This window comes from Mixophyes fleayi, chromosome 4, assembly GCF_038048845.1.
Source record: "Mixophyes fleayi isolate aMixFle1 chromosome 4, aMixFle1.hap1, whole genome shotgun sequence".
Lineage (NCBI taxonomy): Eukaryota > Metazoa > Chordata > Amphibia > Anura > Limnodynastidae > Mixophyes > Mixophyes fleayi.
In genome coordinates this window covers 41,436,124-41,457,509 of record NC_134405.1, presented here as the reverse complement: position 1 = coordinate 41,457,509, position 21,386 = coordinate 41,436,124, and the positions used below count along the sequence as shown (strand labels likewise).

Sequence of the window (21,386 nt, the reverse complement as noted above, 5' to 3'; positions counted from 1 at the left end):
GCTTAGAAGCTCTCATTATTCACCACTTAAAGGACCTGAGGTTCTGCATAAAACCCAGGTAACTTTCCAACACATCACCTATAATGAAGAAAATGCACCAAAACCCACTGAGTCTGTCAGTTCTGTGAACCAATGTATTCCTCCACTAAAACAAGTATCCCTCCACCAAACTGACAGCTTGTTCTCTGGAGGCCTGCTCTCTCATTGAATAGTATCAATATCTATTCCCAAAAATGTTATGGATGATCTCGGACTCTTGGTTATATTCAATGGCAAAATAACTCTGAAACGACTTGCAACCTGCTCCATAGTGCTCAACTGTACTGCTGGATGATGGATTGAGGGGGCTCAGCCCTCATCTTCGCTATAGCGCCATTAAGTCTGGATTGGGAGATGTAATCAGGGCTGGTGCAATGTTCCTAAGTGCCATAGGCAAACAGTCAATCTACCACCATCCCCACCACCCCCAATACCCACACCCTCACACACTTGACTTGTAAAATAAAAATTATAACTTACTCTGACAGGATGGACCTCCTATGCCACCCTGTCTGTGTTGCTGGGGACCGGCTGGGCTTGCCTTTCCCCGTCCCCTTTCTTTATACCAAATTGTGCCCCTCTATACGCAATAGGTGGGGCTTCTGCTGCAACCTCTAGGCCCCTTCCTTCTGGGAAGCTCTCGCTGCTGATGTACCCCCTTGCTTGGCACCTAGGCTGGTACACCTGACCTCTTCCTTTAGATCAGGGTTGCTGTGGATGGTTCCCCCTGACCTATCACACTGGCCAGAGCTGCGGGGTAGTGGAATACTGGATCCCAACCTCAGAACAGTCGGATAACCGATTAGATTGGCTAATCTGTAGGTCACGAGCGTTTACAGCAGGTAAGTAGGCGTTAAAACAGGTTCCTTAAGCAGTGATGTTTATTAGCGGAGGAAGTCCTAATAAGGACAAGTACGCACTAGTTTGAGGGACTAGTGATATCCAGAAAGTACAGATGGAATAAAACATTACAGGGTAAAACAGTGTTCTTTATATACAGTTTTGATCACTATGCCTAACAAGAGGTAATTCAGCCCCCTGATTCTCCTTGGCACCAAAACTTCTGAGATTTTACATTGAATGTTTACCATCAGGATATATTTTCTCTAATCTTGCATTTAACTTTCACATTAACCTGTGATTTCCTACAATAAGCTGTCTAATTGTTCATAGGTTTCCTATCTCTTTAACAAGACATGATAACAGGTAACGGCCCTCTGCTGTGCTTTCAAGTTAAAAAGACATTTTGGTCACCGAGATGAAAAGGTCGAATTAACATGAAATTACCTGCCTTCAGACAGTTTCAAATTTCACTACTAAAGTCTGGTAAAAAACCGTCTGTAGTACCCTGCGTTCCCTAAGAAGACCAGTACTTGTCTTTGGTTCATGGGCCAAGGCCAATCTCAGATTGCCTCTACCTTAACTGGTTCGGGGTTAACCCTACCTCCACCCACATGATGTCCCAGGTACTATACCACTGACATCCCCGTTTGACATTTATCTGCTCTGATGGTCAAACCTGCCCACTGAATTTTCTCCAACACCTGCCCTACATGTTTCAGATGGTCCTCCCTAGATTTACTGAAAATGATAATGTCATCCAAGTAAGCCTGAGCAAAGCCTTTACACTCTTCCAGCAGGTAATCAACCACATGCTGGAAGATGGCTGGAGCATTCTTCATCCCAAATGACATGTACTTAAACTCAAACTGGCCAAATGGAGTGATGAACGTCAACTGTTCATGAGCCTCTGGCGTCAGTGGCATTTGCCAGTACCCCTTGCTCAAGTCAAGGGTTGAGATATATGCCATCACCAAGGAAGTACGGGCGGGCTTCCTACTAAACTGAGTCGAAAAGGGCAGCAGCACTGTCTCAAGCTGCTCCCTCTTGCAATTCATATCACAGCCGACTTTCTCTACACCACCTTCACATCTGACATCCGTAAGGTGGTCAGGTAGTAGATCACCTGGTTTCTCAGTCAGTAAGCAGTAAACCGCAGCTACCGACTCCATGTGCTCGTGGTATGCCTTCAACATATTCACATGGTGGTCTGCTGCTGCCTACCATCACTATCAAATGACATCACATGGTGTCACTTAGGTGTTTTGAAACCATGTACGGTCCTGCCCAGGCAGTCTGGAGCTTGTACTGACATGTGGGCATCAGAACAAGGACCTTCTGCCCTACCTCAAATACTCTGGCACGCGCGCCTTGATCATACTAAGTCTTCTGCTTGGTCTGCACTTCTGCAAGGTTAGCCTACCTGAGCCCCATGAGATTCTCTAATCGATCTCTGAGCTTTAGCACCTACTCCACCACAGAGACAGTGGGTAGCTCTCTTTCCAAGAATCCCGGAACAGGTCAAGAGGTCCACGGACTCTGCGGCCATATAGTAGTTCAAAGGGGGAGAAACCGGTAGACTACTGCGGCACCTCCCGATAAGCAAACAGGAAGTGTGGCAGGTAGTGTTCCCAGTTCCCCCCTCCCCTCCGAAGTTACAAATGCCCATAGCATGTGCTTCAGAGTGTCATTGAACCGCTCGTACGGTCCGTTAGTCTGGTGATGGTAGGGGGCAACATGGAGTGGCTGCACTCCGCACTTTGCCCAGAGACACTGGACCAGTTCATTCATGAACTGTGTCCCTTTGTCAGTTAAGATCTCACTAGGGAGGCCTACTGTGCTAAATATTCCTAACAGCGTATCCACTACCTTATCTGCAGTGATGGCGGACAGAGCCACAGCCTCTGGATATCGGGAACCGCAGTCCACCACAGTGAGATTGTACCTCTTCCTCGATCTACTGGGCACAGGCAGGAGACCAACTATGTCCACATCCACTCGCTGAAAAGCTTCCCCAACTATTGGCAAGGACCTGAGGGGAGCACCCAAGCCGCTGACACACATCACAGGACTTACAGTAGGCCTGGGATACTAACCTCTTTACTGCGCCACCTACACTATGGTGCAGTCACTGAAAAATGCCACTCTGCTTCTATACCAAAATCATCTTTATGAGAGCATAAGTTGGCAAAGCTTTTCTTGTTCTTAAATGGTGCGGCTGACCCATCAGAGAAGTAGAAAATCTTTTTGGTGGTTTCTCAAATTTTGTCTTCAACAAGTTTATGAGTTTCCTCTGGAAGCAGTAGACTATCATTGTGTTGTGTACCCCTTCTGTAAGTAGCCAGCACACCTTCTCCCACAGATACTCCATTGTAATTAAACACTATGCTTTTTCAAATGACACAAATGGTCCAGGGTTGGGTGGACTTAAATTAGTGACCAAGGGGCTTTTCTTCACTAATTAAAACCCACCCAAACCTAACCTGTCCCTGTAAAAGACAGGTCTATGCAACACAACTGAAGTGTCTTTCCATGTGGGGTAAATTTCCACTTAAGTTTACACGCCTGCACAGAAGTGGGAGCAGCCGCTGTCTGTAGAATGTTGTCCCCAAACAAACCTAAAGAGGAACATGCATTCCTCTGTCGAAGTGAACTGGAAAAAATATTGTTTTGTTGATTTTCTTAAATGTGTGATGCCTCAATAAATACAATTTTCATGAATCACTCAAAAATAAAAGCTCTTCTAGCAGATGATCCCATCATGATCCCAAAATTTATCTTTGGAGATTTATTACCAACAGTATGACATTTTTTTAAATGTTTTCCAAAAATTTAAAAATATGGCTTTTTGAAAAAATCTAAACTTAAATTTTTATAGAAACATACTGTTGTGTTATATATTGCATGAAAGCCCATAAAAAGAGGTTTAAAATGAGACCTTGCCCAACTCTCTAGCTAAATTAGGTGAACTACAAATGCAATTAAAAAACATTTTAAAAAATTGCAGCTTCAAAGGCATATAACTTCAAAACCAGTGTACATATCAACCTAAGATTTGGGGGTTTTCTTTACACCCATGGAAGCATTTATTATATCGAATTTTATTACAATCTGAAGTGGTCAGTTGGAAACCCTGTGTTGATTTGATGTGGAATGACCAACCAACACATTACACTGATACTACCCCCACCCCTCTCCCCTCACGTAATACCAATACCACCCTCACCACCACTACCCACCCATTACACTGATACTACCCCCACCCCTCTCCCCTCACATTATACCAATACCACCCTCACCACCACTACCCACACATTACACTGATACTACCCCCACCCCTCTCCCATCACATTATACCAATACCACCCTCACCACCACTACCCACACATTACACTGATACTACCCCCACCCCTCTCCCCTCACGTAATACCAATACCACCCTCACCCACACATTACACCAATACCACCCTCACCACCACTACCCACACATTACAATAATACCACCCACACCCCTCTCCCCTCACATTATACCAATACCACCCTCACCCACACATTACACCAATACCACCCTCACCACCACTACCCACATATTACACCAATACAACCCCCACCCCTCTCCCCTCACATTACACCAATACCACCCTCACCACCACTACCCACACATTACACCAATACTACCCCCACCCCTCTCCCCTCACATTACACCAATACTACCCCCACCCCTCTCCCCACACATTACACTAATACCACCCTCACCACCACTACCCACACATTACACCAATACTACCCCCACCCCTCTCCCCACACATTACACCAATACCATCCTCACCACCACTACCCACACATTACACTGATACTACCCCCACCCCTCTCCCCCCACATTACACCAATACCACTCTCACCACCACTACCCACACATTACACTGATACTACCCCCACCCCTCTCATTACACCAATACCACCCTCACCACCACCACCCACATATTACACATATACTACCCCCACCCTTCTCCCCTCACATTATACCAATACCACCCCCACCCTCTCCCCTCACATTATACCAATACCACTCTCACCACCACTACCCACACATTACACCAATACTACCCCCACCCCTCTCCCCTCACATTACACCAATACCACCCTCACCACCACTACCCACACATTACACGGATATTACCCCCACCCCTCACATTACACCAATACCACCCTCACCACCACTACCCACACATTACACTGATACTACCCCCACCCCTCTCCCCCCACATTACACCAATACCACTCTCACCACCACTACCCACACATTACACTGATACTACCCCCACCCCTCTCCCCTCACATTACACCAATACCACTCTCACCACCACTACCCACACATTACACTGATACTACCCCCACCCCTCTCCCCTCACATTACACCAATACCACCCTCACCACCAATACCCACACATTACACCAATACTACCCCCACCCCTCTCCCCTCACATTACACCAATACCGCTCTCACCACCACTACCCACACATTACACTGATACTACCCCCACCCCTCTCCCCTCACATTACACCAATACCACCCTCACCACCACTACCCACACATTACACTGATACTACCCCCACCCCTCTCCCCTCACATTACACCAATACCACCCTCACCACCACTACCCACATATTACACTGATACTACCCCCACCCCTCTCCCCTCACATTACACCAATACCACTCTCACCACCACTACCCTCACATTACACTGATACTACCCCCACCCCTCTCCCCTCACATTACACCAATACCACCCTCACCACCACTACCCACACATTACACTGATACTACCCCCACCCCTCTCCCCTCACATTACACCAATACCACCCTCACCACCACTACCCACACATTACACTGATACTACCCCCACCCCTCTCCCCTCACATTACACCAATACCACCCTCACCACCACTACCCACATATTACACTGATACTACCCCCACCCCTCTCCCCTCACATTACACCAATACCACCCTCACCACCACTACCCTCACATTACACTGATACTACCCCCACCCCTCTCCCCTCACATTACACCAATACCACCCTCACCACCACTACCCACACATTACACCAATACTACCCCCACCCCTCTCCCCTCACATTACACCAATACCACCCTCACCACCACTACCCACATATTACACTGATACTACCCCCACCCCCCACCCCTCTCATTACACCAATACCACCCTCACCACCACTACCCACACATAACATGCAAGCGCTACCTGGCAAATTTAATCTGAGGGCCAAGCGCACACCATCATAAGTAACCCCCAAATCCTCAAAAATAACCCCTCATGATAATTAATCTCCTCATCAATTAAACGCCTCAAAATCATTAAATCCCAACATAGTCATAATAACCACTTTATCAACATTAATCTCCCCATCATTAATTAACCCCCCTATAACTATTAACTTCCAATCATTCCCCTCATAGCCATAAAGTTCTTTAGTCTCATCATAACAACCCCTTCAACAACATTAATCCCTTTATAACATTAACTCCTTCATCACCATAATAAGTTTACACCAACATTATTAAATATTATCATTTATATTAATTAAACCCCCTATTAACTCCCTCAGCCTCATCAAAGGTACTCCATTAGGATCATTAATCCTTTCACCCTTATAATTAACTCCCTCATTAAGTCTAACCCCTTCAACATCAACTTCCCACCAAGTATATTAAATCCTCCCTCCATCTCCTCTTACCTGTTGCTGCTCTGTCCTCCCTGTGATAGTCAGAGGGGACCTGACTCCATGATAGATCCCCTCTGTGTTCTTTCTCTCCTACAGCGCACCCTGCAGGACGGAGGTTATACAGCTGCCTGTCAGCATGAGCAGGCAGCTGGGCACAGGTAGGGGGCGTGTACTACATGTTCTCTGTGTGCTCCATGGCTGATGTGCTACTTCACCTGGAGAAGTTTCATCTTTCTGGGCGGCAGGGGCACCCCCAAAAGCTCTGCGCTCTAGGCAGCTGATTTAAATACATTTCAATACATTTAGGGGCATATTTAAGAAATAGTGATGGTGCACTATTGTGCACTTACCGTACAATCGAGGTCCCTCTGTGTGTCCGACATATATTTGAAAGGTGCATCGCAGCAGATATCGTGGATATCTGCTGCTTTGCATTCTGCTTCGTTTTTGGGAGCAGTCACCATTCAATAGTATGGTGACTGCTCCCTCTCGCAATCTAACAAGTTCTGAAAAATGTTATTTTCGGAAACTTGTCATGTTAATGTACGCCAGCTTTCAACTGGCGTACATTATCATGAATGAAAAATTTCAGGGCTGTCAGCTCTGTTCCGAAGAGCAGAGCTGGACAGCGCATGCGTGGAGGGATCATGTGATCCCTCCCTGTCACTCACCGCACTCGCTCTGCAACTATAGTTGCAGAGACAGAGCGAGATGTTTGTGCGCATGTGCAGCTCTTTCAACTGCACATGCGCAATTGCTGTAAGAAGAAAAGTGAAGAGGACGAGGAGGAGATCCGGAGACAGCGTGTTCCGAAGAGGGGGGTAAGTGTGATTCTTTTTTACCACAGAAACAGCAGTTTATCGGAACTGCTGTTTCTGTGCTGGGTTGTACATAAATGTGAGAAATAGTTCAATCCTTAAAATTGCGATAAGGATTGAAAACTACTTTTTTCACTTTATGTGAATATTGATAAACTTCAACATGCGATGCCAGGATTTAACTCGTTCCATGTCACAGCGCCAGAGTTTATCTCTCCTAGTGAGGCAGTGTCATACATGAAGTTTAAACATTTTAAAACTATAATTTAATTTTAATATATTAACCAGTTACATTTTTTTACACTGTATGGACAGCTCCGTAACTTAATTATTTCTACCGCCAGAGCATTGGGCATTAACCCTTCCAGTACTACAGCTGCCATTTTCAAAAGAAAACATGAGGGACCCAGCCCCACCAATAAAAAGAAAATCACCCAAATAATGAATGACTAAACTTATACCCATCTCCTCTTTCCCCCACCCGCTCTAAGGGACAGATTCAATTCTCTGAGATTTCGGCAATATCTGTCTGTGCGCACCTCCAGGTTAATATGGTACTGAAATCTTCGCTTGTTGTTGTTCGCATTTCAGGCCGGATATTCCTGCGGAATGTCTTCACGGACTCTGTATCCATTTCTTTGCAAGCAGGGATTTCCGACCCAAATGCTGCAACCAGTGATAGGTCAGGAAATGTATGAGCACAACTCCTAGCTTATTCTGTCATTGACTGAATTACCCTTAGGGATTGACAAATGGTGGATCAACCGTAATTTACTGGGTCCCTTCTTGGAAAATGGTAAATGTCAAAACCATGCCCCCTACTTTCTCCTGCCTACGTTGTTTTGTGAGATTAGAACTGTGTCAATTCTGGGCAGCACAGTGGCTCAGTGGTAAGCACTTCTGCCTTACAGCACTGGGGTCATGAGTTCAGTTCCCGACATTGGCCTTATCTGAGAGGAGTTTGTATGTTCTCCCCGTGTTTGCGTGAGTTTCCTCCAGGTGCTCCGGTTTCCTCCCACACTCCAAAAACATACTGGTAGGTTAATTGGCTGCTATAAAATTGATCCTAGTCTGTGTGTGTATGTTAGGCAATTTAGACTGTAAGCCCCAATGGGGCAGGGACTGATGTGAATAAGGTCTCTGTACAGCGCTGCGGAATTAGTGGCGCTATATAAATAAATGATGATGATGATGATGATCTGGGAGTTTTAATTTTGGTCAGCATGTGGCAGTGGGGTGCCAGCTGGTCGGCCTGTGCTGCCCTTGCAACTGCCAGGGCAAATCTGATGTAAAGGAATGTGGTACCTAACTGTGTTGTACATTACATGATCAATATGTCTTTCTGGCTAGTAGGTGGCTTACAGTGCGGTGTTGGTGGCTCATGGTTTTTTTTTTTTCATTGCAGAAAAACCCACTTGCAGCCCAGATCAGTTCCAGTGTAATGACGGGAAGTGTATACACGGCAGTCAGCAGTGCGACTGAGAATGTGACTGTGAAGATCTTGTGCTTAGCGTTATGCCTGGAGAAATATGCCGGTTGTTGTTGGTGAGATGGGAAACACAGGCACGCACAACATGACAACTCTGCATGTCTTATTTTTACATTTTTAAAGCTTTTTTATTTTTATTTTGAATGCTTCATTTATCCAAAAATCAGTCATATGCAAATTATTGACTTATATAATAATCATCTTTCAAGCAGCATTTGAAATCTGGTACTTTCAAACATATTTCCAGGGAGGAATGTTCTGAAAGTAAGAAGAGGAATTCTAGGAGGAGCAAGAACCCAACACAGAAACCTCAATTGACAATGATTTATCATTCGTACCATGAAGCTAGTAATTTCTTTTAGGCTGATGACTTCCGAAACTTAGTCCAAGTAATTAAGTTGCAAAGGATTTGTATAGCACATTGTATTCTGCGGCACCAACATAGCTGGGAGGATTCAAGCAATATCTTATTCAGGCGATTTGGGAGTGTGGTACCATATAGAGAGGAGCTTATTAATGACTTTTTATGTCTTACTAAAAAATGAGCCTTTCTGTATAAATAGAAATCTTCTTCTCCACAGCCTAAAGGGACAGTCTAGGTTATATTCCCACTTTTGGTTACATGACAGTGTTGCTGGAACGGGTGATGCACGTAAATCCGTGAGAGGTATTTATGAGGTGTAACGTCTGTTATACAGTATTAGAAAAAAAGGATAATTTGCCTAAAACTAGTGAGGGAGTGATTGAAAGCAGACTCAAAATGAACTCTTGATACAATGATCAACAGATCCTGTAGTCCCTAGTCCAGCCACAGACCCTAAACTGAATTAAGCCTCAGACTATGCCAGTGAGAACATAGGCTGGCAGATGATTGGAATCATCGGTGAGGGACAGGATGAAAGCTGATTACTGTGATATAGCTTCTGTAATAAAGATAATGTGGCACGAATAAGCAGATCTGTCTTCTCTATGGGAGCACAAGCAGATTACATTCCATAACCAAACTACAATGCGCACTAGGACTGCAACTTTATAGTACAAATATATGTCTGGGAGACCCCACACGCCCCTTGGCCACTCAGGGAAATCCTTAAGGTTTTACCCAGTTTTGTGGGCTTTAGCCCTTCATATAAAGTTGATAACTTGGAACTATGAAGATTGAAAAAAGTGATTTGGAATGTTGATAGGTACAATTTGAATTAAATAGAGAAGTCTGGGGAGATATTTCATTGGATATGTTGCAACTCCCAAACCCCGAAAACATAGGGCTCCACTCTCTTAAATCATGGACTTGTGCCAAGTAGTGAAATGAAGTTTCTTTGAAATTGGGTTAACAAATTAGAAGGGAGATTAATGCTTAAATATCTCAGATGTCCTCAAGCACTTGTCCTGCTAGAATGGGACAGGTAAATCAGTAAAATTGAAATGTTCAAATGTGTACTTGAATGTAAAATACGCTGCTCAGTGTTACCCTGATATTCCACTGCAATTCTGTTAAAAAGTAAAGTATTACCAAATATTTGCAAATGCTGTTCTAAACGGAATATACCCTGTACTAGGTATGCATATATGTAATGGTCACATAGTTACAACAATGCTGTATAAGTGGATGAATTGTTTATATTGGGAGAGCTATCTGGATAGCAGGGAGACTTTGTGTCAGTCTTTGTACAATTACTCTGTAAAGATATTCATATATGCTTTGTTTTCAATAAAAGGAACCCTGGTCAGTCAAACCTTTTGAAACTGTCTTACTAATTTCCCTGACAATAACTTGGTATTAGAAGTGGGATACATGCAGGTGGAAAAAGAAGAACCAGTATATTAGTCTTTTCGCAGTACAAAGAGACTTTTCTGTATGGGGTCTTACCTTACCTTACCACATTAGCCAGCCCTTACACCATCTGACTGTTATAGTCCTGAATGATAAACCTGTGCTTTTATGTACTAGAAATGTTGTGTTTGTAATATATTTATTAGATTTGCATGAATTGAGGTTTTAAAACAAGTCGTACCACAGATTTGCTGGCTTGTTGAATGTAGTATGCATTGTGTGAATTAAAACGTGCTTATTTATTACATATTCTACAAGGGACTACCGCCCTATTCCAAGTCCCTGAATGAGTTGAGGTTAACTGGATTTGTCACAGGGGATTCTGTGTTGTGACAAGCACTCCTTGCTGAAATTAGAGACAAATTGTATAGGAAAGCAAACTGTCCAGTTGCTGGTCCAGGAAGGGATGGTTTGAGGGACGTCAAGAGAAGAGACCTCTTACTGGAAGCAGGGCCGCCATCAGGGGAGTACTGTTGTACCGGGCCTGGACTCACCAGGGGGCCCGGTACAACAGCGCAACACATACTTACCTGGGGGCCCGCTGTCTTGCAGTCCGCTGGTCTCCGCTACTCTGTCTTCAGCATGGCTGTCACGTGACATCGGGGGGAGGGGGGCCCATTCTGGGCCCCATGATTTCTGAAGGTGGCCCAGTCTGGAAGTCAAAGAATCCAACAAATTGAATTAAAAAAGCTTGTAAGGAAGTCAAGTCAGAGCCACCAGTAGACAGTTTTGAGAGATTAAAGCTACTCTTTCATATCTATCATTCCATAACCACTTTAAAGTGGGGGTGGAGGGGGTACGTGAGTGGGAGATCCAATCGGAATCTACAATCTCTTGATGGACAACACTGGAAACAACGTAGACACTTTAAATTAGTTAATAGGTTAACAAATTGAAAATGGTCATCAAGTAAATTAATTCCTTGATGTTATGTCGCTCTGCCATCAAATGTGCAGCTCATACTTCTCTTACTGGTGATATGTCATGGGGAAATGTATTGGCTAACAGCTGTGGTAAGGAAGTGGCCCTTTCTGAAGTTGCACATGGAATCTATTGCAAACAAAGTTCATGTACTACCAAGTATCCCCTCTGCACTCTTTAATGGATATTGCTACACTGCAATATGAACCCCCTGAGTCTGATAAGGCTATATGGAGGCCTTTTGACTGTATTTTGCAAACTGACAATTTCTGGAACTCACCAGAATTATGGTGTCTCCAAGTATCTTCCTCCTGCAGCTCATGTGCACTATGGGCTGGCAGATATGAGCAAAAAAGGGGATGATTTCTTCTGTAAACTAGGGCTGGTTTGCTTTGGGATTCACATTGATTGCAGAAATATATTATCAAAATTGCCCTATAGCTCTCCTCAATCTCGGTAACTCTCTTTCTCCTATTCTCCTCGTGCTCCCTTTATCCACCTCTCCCCCTCTGTCCCTCCCCCCTTCCTCCTCTCCCCTCGTACCTCCCCAAAAAAATAAAAAATCATAGCAGTATGTTCTATTCTCTAGATAAGTACAATGGTATAAGTTGCACCTCTGCTATTGTGGGAAGAAAAAAAAAAAAATTCTATCTCAATTGTCCACTTCGCAGATCTTTAACTCCCTCCTGGAATGTTTCTGGATGAGAAAGATGTATTTTTATTTTGTCTGTCACTTTCTTTTGCATTTCTCATTTTTCTTATCTGGTGTCGTTGTATCTAGTAATAATGGTACCTGGACAAGATGTATGATTTGTACTGTTGTGCTGTATACATGTATCTGCTGTTATAAATAAAAAGTTTTAAAAAAAAAAATTGCCCTATAGATCAGGCCTACAATGTTGGTAGGTAAAAGAAGACACAGCTGGCTACATAGCCCAAACTCTGAGACCCATTTTTATGCAATGCCCCTTTATGCTAAGTACTGCCGGGATTTACCATTAGGCAACCTAAGCAGCTGCCCAGGGTCCGGCGGTTCCAGGGGGCCCCCCAGGACCAATGGAATGGTAGACAAGGCGGGAAGTGGCGCAACCCTTGTCAGAGTTTGAAGCGCAGCATGAGGCCTGCCAGCCATCCCCTCTCCGCTACCTCCTCCCGGAAAATTAAACCAAATCGGGCCCCTGTCTGGCAAATGATTTCCATCACCCACCTCGCATGTAAACATCATAATGCAATCACGTGACTTAGGCCGGGGTTTCAATCACGCCCAATGCACATTTAGCAGGTGCAGCCTATCTTGTCACGTCACGCCGGTACGTCACTGTCGATTGAAAGCAGAGGCTACCAATAGGTAAGTGAAGCCGGCCAATCGGCATAGTCATTATTTGTACTGTGTGGTGCTGTTTGTGTTGACGTTAGGAAGGGGGCGACTGGGCTCTGCTGGGGTTACCATGGAGATTAGAGAGCAGACAGTGGTGTGGCTGAAGAGCGCAAACCAGCATCTTGCCCAGGTCCCCATGAGATCTGAATCTGGCTCTGGTACTGCTAGTAGGATGCACCCATTACAGAATTATCTAAGAGTGGGATGCTGTCTGAATAGTTGCTATGTTGATAGATACGCTAGGCAACGTTCTAGAAGACAAGCAAGAGCCAAGCACAACTGGCAAGATGATAAATGCATTTGTGGGCATGCTGGGTGCCAACATCGCATGCAACACACTCTATGCCACTGGTTGCGGATCTTGTCTGGAACTGTTTTACCCCTTTCAGATATAATGTTAAACTCTCTGCAGCCTGAAGAGTTGTGTTCAGATTGCAGAGACCTCTTCGCAGTCACAGAATAGTTGGTTTACACAAATACCTGTTTAAATAATATAAAAAAAAGTTTTACTATGCAAACTTATTTTCTATAGCTTTACAACCAAATTAATAATTTGTGCTCTGGACGGGTGTCCTTTTCAGACGTTTGTCCAGTAATTGGTGCCTAGAATGCTGGTGACTTCTGAATGTACATCATACTTGCCTACTTTTCGCAAGTTGTATCTGGGAGATGGGGCGTGTCTAGAGGGCGGGAGGGGGCGGGACGCGGTCAAAAGTGTAATTTTGGCCCTGCCCCCACGACAAATTTGTCGTTTTGTCGCGGGGGGCGGGGCCAAAATGACGCAATTTGCAGTGAATCGCGTCATTTCAGCCCCGTAATTGCGGGAAGCGGAAGATTTGCCGAAGACTGACCCGAATTTCGGGAGTCTCCCGGACGTTCCAGGAGAGTTGGCAAGTATGATGTATATATGCAGTCTTGCTGGGACTGACTACTTGAATATAAGTTTTAATGACACATTAGGAGCCTTGAAGAACAATAGGAGGCTGCACCCACTCAACCTGAATTTACCACCTCCCATGTTCATAATATATGTCTAAATTCAAGATGACAACCATACTGGCCACATAGCCTAAAATGTCTAGACACTGGATTAATATTCCCTTACTCATTTCCTTTTAAAAGGGCGGTTTTACACTTATGGACCACCTGTATGTGTAATATATATATTTTCTCTTACAAGAGAATCCAATTATTCCCATCTTTTATTTTCTCCCGAAAATACATAAGTCCCTAGTTAATCCTCCGGGAAGGCCTATCATTGCTGGAATTAATTCTTTAACTGCATCAGCATCCCAATATGTGAATTTTTTTTTAAAGAAGTATGTAACTATGTTGCCAGCATATTTGAAAGATACCACCTCTCTGCTCCAATTGTTGCAAACTCTCGAGTGGAAAGAGAGCTATAGATAGGTAACTATAGATGTGCAGGCTCTCTACACATCTATAGGACATGCTCAAGGGGTTAAAGCTGTTGAACATTATTTGGAACTCGATAGTGATATTACACCACTACATCGAGATTTTATTTGTAACTTGGTACGTTTCATTCTTACACATAATTATTTTAAGTTTTTGGACGCATTCTTTATTCAGTTGTGTGGCACTGCCATGGGCACAATTTTTGCGCCCAGCTTTGCCAACATTTTTATGGGGAAATGGGAGGCTGATTTTATCTATTCCAATAACCCCTTCAGGTCTAATATCATTTTCTATAAGCGTTATATAGACGATATCGTCTTAATATGGGAGGGCTCTGTTGATAGTCTTGATTTGTTTTTCAATTATATTGAAGTTAATACACTGAATCTGAGCTTCACCCATAAGACTGACAGTGTTTGTATAGATTTTTTAGATCTAAATCTGTTAATAAAAGAGGGGCAAATTGAAACTAGCACATTTATAAAAGAAGTAGACAGTAACAGCTATGTCCACTACGAAAGCTGCCACCAAAAAAAATGGAAGGATAACATCCCATTTTCCCAATTCAATAGAGTTAAGAGGAATTGCTCTAACAATGAAGTTTGTGAAACCCAATCTGAAATCTATTTTAAACGATTTAGGGAACGTGGCTATCCTGTTAGTATATTGGATGATGCATTAAGTAAGACTAGAGAGAATAGGAGAGAGGAGATTTTAACTTATAGGAAGAAAAATAATAAGGAAATGGTTCCATTTATAACAGAATTCTGTATTGATGAGAAGAGGATTAAACATTCTCTTAATAAACATTGGAGCATTATCAAAATGGACCCTATTTTGGGGGCAGAATTAAATGATAGACCTGATATTGTGTTTAGGAGAACTAGGAATCTTAAGGCCATTTTGGCCCCTAGTATGTTGTTGAAAAGGGTTGAATCGGTAAATAAAGGGAATTTTTTGGCAGATTTTAGTGCAGGCTTTATGAAGTGTAGTAGATGTAATGTCTGTAAATGGGTTGATCCCAAGAGTAAAACCTTTTTTGATTCCACTGATGTTAATGAGTATAAAATTAAGGGTGGTATGAATTGCATGACTACATCGGTAATCTATATGCTCGAGTGCTCCTGTCATCTGAAGTATATCGGAAAAACTAAGAGAATGTTGAAGCTTCGGATTCAGGAGCATGTACGAGCTATTAAAAATAAAATAGAGACACATGCAGTCTCTAAGCACTTTTCACTTTTTCATAATGGGGATCCTAGGCATCTTAAATTTAAAGCGATAGAATATGTATTTTTAGGCCCTAGGGGTGGGGATCTTGCCCGTAAATTATCATGTAGGGAAATGTATTGGATTTTTAAGTTGAATACACTTGCTCCATCTGGCTTAAATGAAGCATTTGAAATAGCCCCGTTCATTTAAGTTATTAATTTTCTCTTTTTTGTCTTTTTGTCTTTTTCTCTCATGGTATTTCCCTTTTTTGTGTCCTCTACGATCAATTTTAAATATATGATTATCTGCTAGTTTATATGTATAATTATTGTTATAGATTTTATGCACTGAATATTGATATATTGGCTCTTTAGTCAGTTTATCCTCTGTATAGCTTAGTTCCTCCATTGTCCAGATTTTGTGTATTGTACTTGGAGGGTATAGAAATGATGGATTGTTACATAATATATAAATACTTACCTGCTGTTCCTTGTATGTTAGGTCCTAAGTTATAAAATAATCTTTATGGTTGATGTAAACTAATTTTATTGAAATCTATTATGTGGATAACTATTTTGGCCCAGTTATTAATAATACTGTTTAGATCCCCTATATAAGGGAGACAGTAGTGCGATTTATACATACTTCGTGTTTTAGTAGTAAAAGTTTTGTATCCTTGAATTGAATGATCTGTAATAGAAGTGACGTTTCTGTGGAAAACGGAGGTTAACTGGATAGTCTGAAGGGCGGAAGTGATAGTGAGGCAGCGCTTCATACTGGCACTGACAACTTCCGGTTTCCGGCGCTTCTAACGTGGAACTGATGAGAAGCGGGCATTATAAAAGAGGGCTTGTTATGTCTGGTAATTATTCATCCTTTTGATAAAGTCTGATAGACGAAACGCGTCAAGGATCTTCTCTGAGGTGCACTCGTTTTTGGAATCACCAGCTGAGGACGTTATTGTCACTTACTTGAAAAGGGCTGAGGAATCTTATCCCCTGTCGGTATATTGATGTCAAGGAGCCAGGATTACCGGTGTCTGGCGAGATCATAACTGGACTGTGGATGATTCTAGTGCACAGATAAGCTTGAATTGATTTTATATAATGTACGGGCAATGAATTTGCTGTTTATGGATACAATTTTATGAATTAAATGATGTTTCACTTTTGTTAAAACGCACTACTCTATTGTTTGCTATTTTCTATCTGAGTTCTAGTCTGGAATACCCTAATCTGCATAAGAAGGATTTGGAGTTCGCAGAGGGATACTGTCTCAGATAAGCAAAATTATATTATTCATCTGGTACGAGGATAATTTGATAATCAATCTGATCACTGCTCTAACTTGGCAATATCACACTATGTTCTGGCGCTTTTTTTTCTCATTTGTTTATTTAGATTGTACATCTGCAAGCTGATGTATCAAAGGGAAGCAGCCTAATGTATGTGATTTTAAATATTTTGAGCACAGGTTTTTAAACACGTGATCATTGGTGTCTGCACTGAGCGCCGTTGTCTTTTTCACATTGTTTTAATATTTCACTATTGCACTTTAAGACTTGGCAGCTGGTGTTTTTCTGGTTTCACTATGTTTAGATCTAACATTGATATTAAACGAACAGAATTCTGTCAGAAAATATTTAAGGATAGTTTAAGCTCTGTGACTAATGCAGATGCTATGGAATCTATGGATCAATTCTTTTGGGATACTGAAAGATTATTATCTAGGGAGATGAGGACCTGGTGGGATATCACAGGCCTGGAGGAATATATTAGGGTCAAACGTATACCAAGAGGTTTGAGAATAAAGAAAAATCCAACGTTTGGACAGGATAACCCGCACTTTATTAAAGATTGGGAGAGGATTCTTAGTGAGTGCTCCTTTAATCTTATGAAGCTGATTATATCAGAGAAACAAAAAAATTTGGAGATTATCAACCAAGGGTTGAAAGAAAAGGAACAGCTAGCTGAGGAATTTAAGTCTAAAGAGGATTTTAAGATAAATGAAGCTGTGCTTCAGAAGAAATTGGATAGAATGGAATCGGAGGTGATTGATAGAAAAGAAACTAAATTTATAAGGGATAAAAAGGATTATGACCTGGATATGGTCTATGATTGGAATAAATATGTAGTACAGAAACGTAATCCAAGGACACCATGGGTGAATAGAAATAGAATGAATCAACAACCAAGTGAAGGGTGGAATATAGTAAATCCCACAAGGAGAAATGGGAGGTTTCAAAATGCCTATCCATCTAGACCCCCTTATCTGAAATTACAAAATAGATTTACTCCCCTACAAAGAGACCAATTTTGGAGTGTAGATGAAGATTTTTTGTCTCAGACTCCCACCCCAAAAGGAGATACAATATTCAGGAGAACAGGGGTAAGGGAGAATATAAGAGTAGCATCCCCTCTCAAAAGAAGGTATATAGAAGAAGAGGGAAACGAGCTGGAGCTAAGGGAAAGAAAAAGAAGAAATTTGTAAGTGAGGTGGTACAAACGAATGAGCAAGGTATCTTTAATTTGTCGAAGTATCAACTATCTGCTGATGAGATTAAACTTTTACAGAAGGGTTTTTCTTTTGCCCCTACGAATCAAGTGAATGAGTTTCAATTATTCGTAGATCTAAATAAGTTTATGAGGAGACTCACTCTTAAACGTCATTTTAAGAAGAGAGAACTTGAGAACGCTAACCCCCAAATGTCAGTGATATCTGTAGATTCTAAATCTGGCCTAAAGAGACCTTCCAAGTATAAACCCCTTGAATCAAAAGGAGAAAATATTGAGATCTTTTACCAGTTGGTGAAGAAAGACCTTATTGGTATAAACAGATCTAAGAAATTTAAAAAGAATCTCTCTATTTTGGAAAGGAAGGCACTTAAACATCTTATGGATAATGATGAGATCATAATTAAACAGGCTGATAAGGGGGGGGGGGGGGGAATAGTGATCCTTGATAGGAATGACTATATACTGGAAGCAAACAGAATTTTAGGGGATCCAAAATCATATAAAACTTTGGAGCAAGATCCCACTGATATATATGTTGATGAATTAAGGAAGCTACTTAATGAAGCTCTTGCTAGAAATGTTATCAATAAGGATGAGTATTATTTTCTCTTACAAGAGAATCCAATTATTCCCATCTTTTATTTTCTCCCGAAAATACATAAGTCCCTAGTTAATCCTCCGGGAAGGCCTATCATTGCTGGAATTAATTCTTTAACTGCATCAGCATCCCAATATGTGGATTTTTTTTTAAAGAAGTATGTAACTATGTTGCCAGCATATTTGAAAGATACCACCTCTCTGCTCCAATTGTTGCAAACTCTCGAGTGGAAAGAGAGCTATAGATGGGTAACTATAGATGTGCAGGCTCTCTACACATCTATAGGACATGCTCAAGGGGTTAAAGCTGTTGAACATTATTTGGAACTCGATAGTGATATTACACCACTACATCGAGATTTTATTTGTAACTTGGTACGTTTCATTCTTACACATAATTATTTTAAGTTTTTGGACGCATTCTTTATTCAGTTGTGTGGCACTGCCATGGGCACAATTTTTGCGCCCAGCTTTGCCAACATTTTTATGGGGAAATGGGAGGCTGATTTTATCTATTCCAATAACCCCTTCAGGTCTAATATCATTTTCTATAAGCGTTATATAGACGATATCGTCTTAATATGGGAGGGCTCTGTTGATAGTCTTGATTTGTTTTTCAATTATATTGAAGTTAATACACTGAATCTGAGCTTCACCCATAAGACTGACAGTGTTTGTATAGATTTTTTAGATCTAAATCTGTTAATAAAAGAGGGGCAAATTGAAACTAGCACATTTATAAAAGAAGTAGACAGTAACAGCTATGTCCACTACGAAAGCTGCCACCAAAAAAAATGGAAGGATAACATCCCATTTTCCCAATTCAATAGAGTTAAGAGGAATTGCTCTAACAATGAAGTTTGTGAAACCCAATCTGAAATCTATTTTAAACGATTTAGGGAACGTGGCTATCCTGTTAGTATATTGGATGATGCATTAAGTAAGACTAGAGAGAAGGGGAGAGAGGAGATTTTAACTTATAGGAAGAAAAATAATAAGGAAATGGTTCCATTTATAACAGAATTCTGTATTGATGAGAAGAGGATTAAACATTCTCTTAATAAACATTGGAGCATTATCAAAATGGACCCTATTTTGGGGGCAGAATTAAATGATAGACCCGATATTGTGTTTAGGAGAACTAGGAATCTTAAGGCCATTTTGGCCCCTAGTATGTTGTTGAAAAGGGTTGAATCGGTAAATAAAGGGAATTTTTTGGCAGATTTTAGTGCAGGCTTTATGAAGTGTAGTAGATGTAATGTCTGTAAATGGGTTGATCCCAAGAGTAAAACCTTTTTTGATTCCACTGATGTTAATGAGTATAAAATTAAGGGTGGTATGAATTGCATGACTACATCGGTAATCTATATGCTCGAGTGCTCCTGTCATCTGAAGTATATCGGAAAAACTAAGAGAATGTTGAAGCTTCGGATTCAGGAGCATGTACGAGCTATTAAAAATAAAATAGAGACACATGCAGTCTCTAAGCACTTTTCACTTTTTCATAATGGGGATCCTAGGCATCTTAAATTTAAAGCGATAGAATATGTATTTTTAGGCCCTAGGGGTGGGGATCTTGCCCGTAAATTATCATGTAGGGAAATGTATTGGATTTTTAAGTTGAATACACTTGCTCCATCTGGCTTAAATGAAGCATTTGAAATAGCCCCGTTCATTTAAGTTATTAATTTTCTCTTTTTTGTCTTTTTGTCTTTTTCTCTCATGGTATTTCCCTTTTTTGTGTCCTCTACGATCAATTTTAAATATATGATTATCTGCTAGTTTATATGTATAATTATTGTTATAGATTTTATGCACTGAATATTGATATATTGGCTCTTTAGTCAGTTTATCCTCTGTATAGCTTAGTTCCTCCATTGTCCAGATTTTGTGTATTGTACTTGGAGGGTATAGAAATGATGGATTGTTACATAATATATAAATACTTACCTGCTGTTCCTTGTATGTTAGGTCCTAAGTTATAAAATAATCTTTATGGTTGATGTAAACTAATTTTATTGAAATCTATTATGTGGATAACTATTTTGGCCCAGTTATTAATAATACTGTTTAGATCCCCTATATAAGGGAGACAGTAGTGCGATTTATACATACTTCGTGTTTTAGTAGTAAAAGTTTTGTATCCTTGAATTGAATGATCTGTAATAGAAGTGACGTTTCTGTGGAAAACGGAGGTTAACTGGATAGTCTGAAGGGCGGAAGTGATAGTGAGGCAGCGCTTCATACTGGCACTGACAACTTCCGGTTTCCGGCGCTTCTAACGTGGAACTGATGAGAAGCGGGCATTATAAAAGAGGGCTTGTTATGTCTGGTAATTATTCATCCTTTTGATAAAGTCTGATAGACGAAACGCGTCAAGGATCTTCTCTGAGGTGCACTCATTTTTGGAATCACCAGCTGAGGACGTTATTGTCACTTACTTGAAAAGGGCTGAGGAATCTTATCCCCTGTCGGTATATTGATGTCAAGGAGCCAGGATTACCGGTGTCTGGCGAGATCATAACTGGACTGTGGATGATTCTAGTGCACAGATAAGCTTGAATTGATTTTA

General features: G+C 41.6%; 1 protein-coding gene across 10 annotated transcripts in view; it reads left to right on the top strand.

Annotated features, from left to right (window-relative positions):
* Positions 1-10,673, top strand: part of LOC142151281 (uncharacterized) — a 124,750-nt gene extending 114,077 nt beyond the window's left edge. For all 10 annotated transcript variants that reach the window (XM_075206767.1, XM_075206768.1, XM_075206764.1 and 7 more), the window contains one exon: positions 8,854-10,673. In XM_075206767.1, the coding sequence (XP_075062868.1) occupies positions 8,854-8,930 (77 nt within the window). In that variant the 3' untranslated portion in view covers positions 8,931-10,673. The remainder of the gene's footprint in view (positions 1-8,853) is intronic.
* Positions 10,674-21,386: the final 10,713 nt, after the last annotated feature.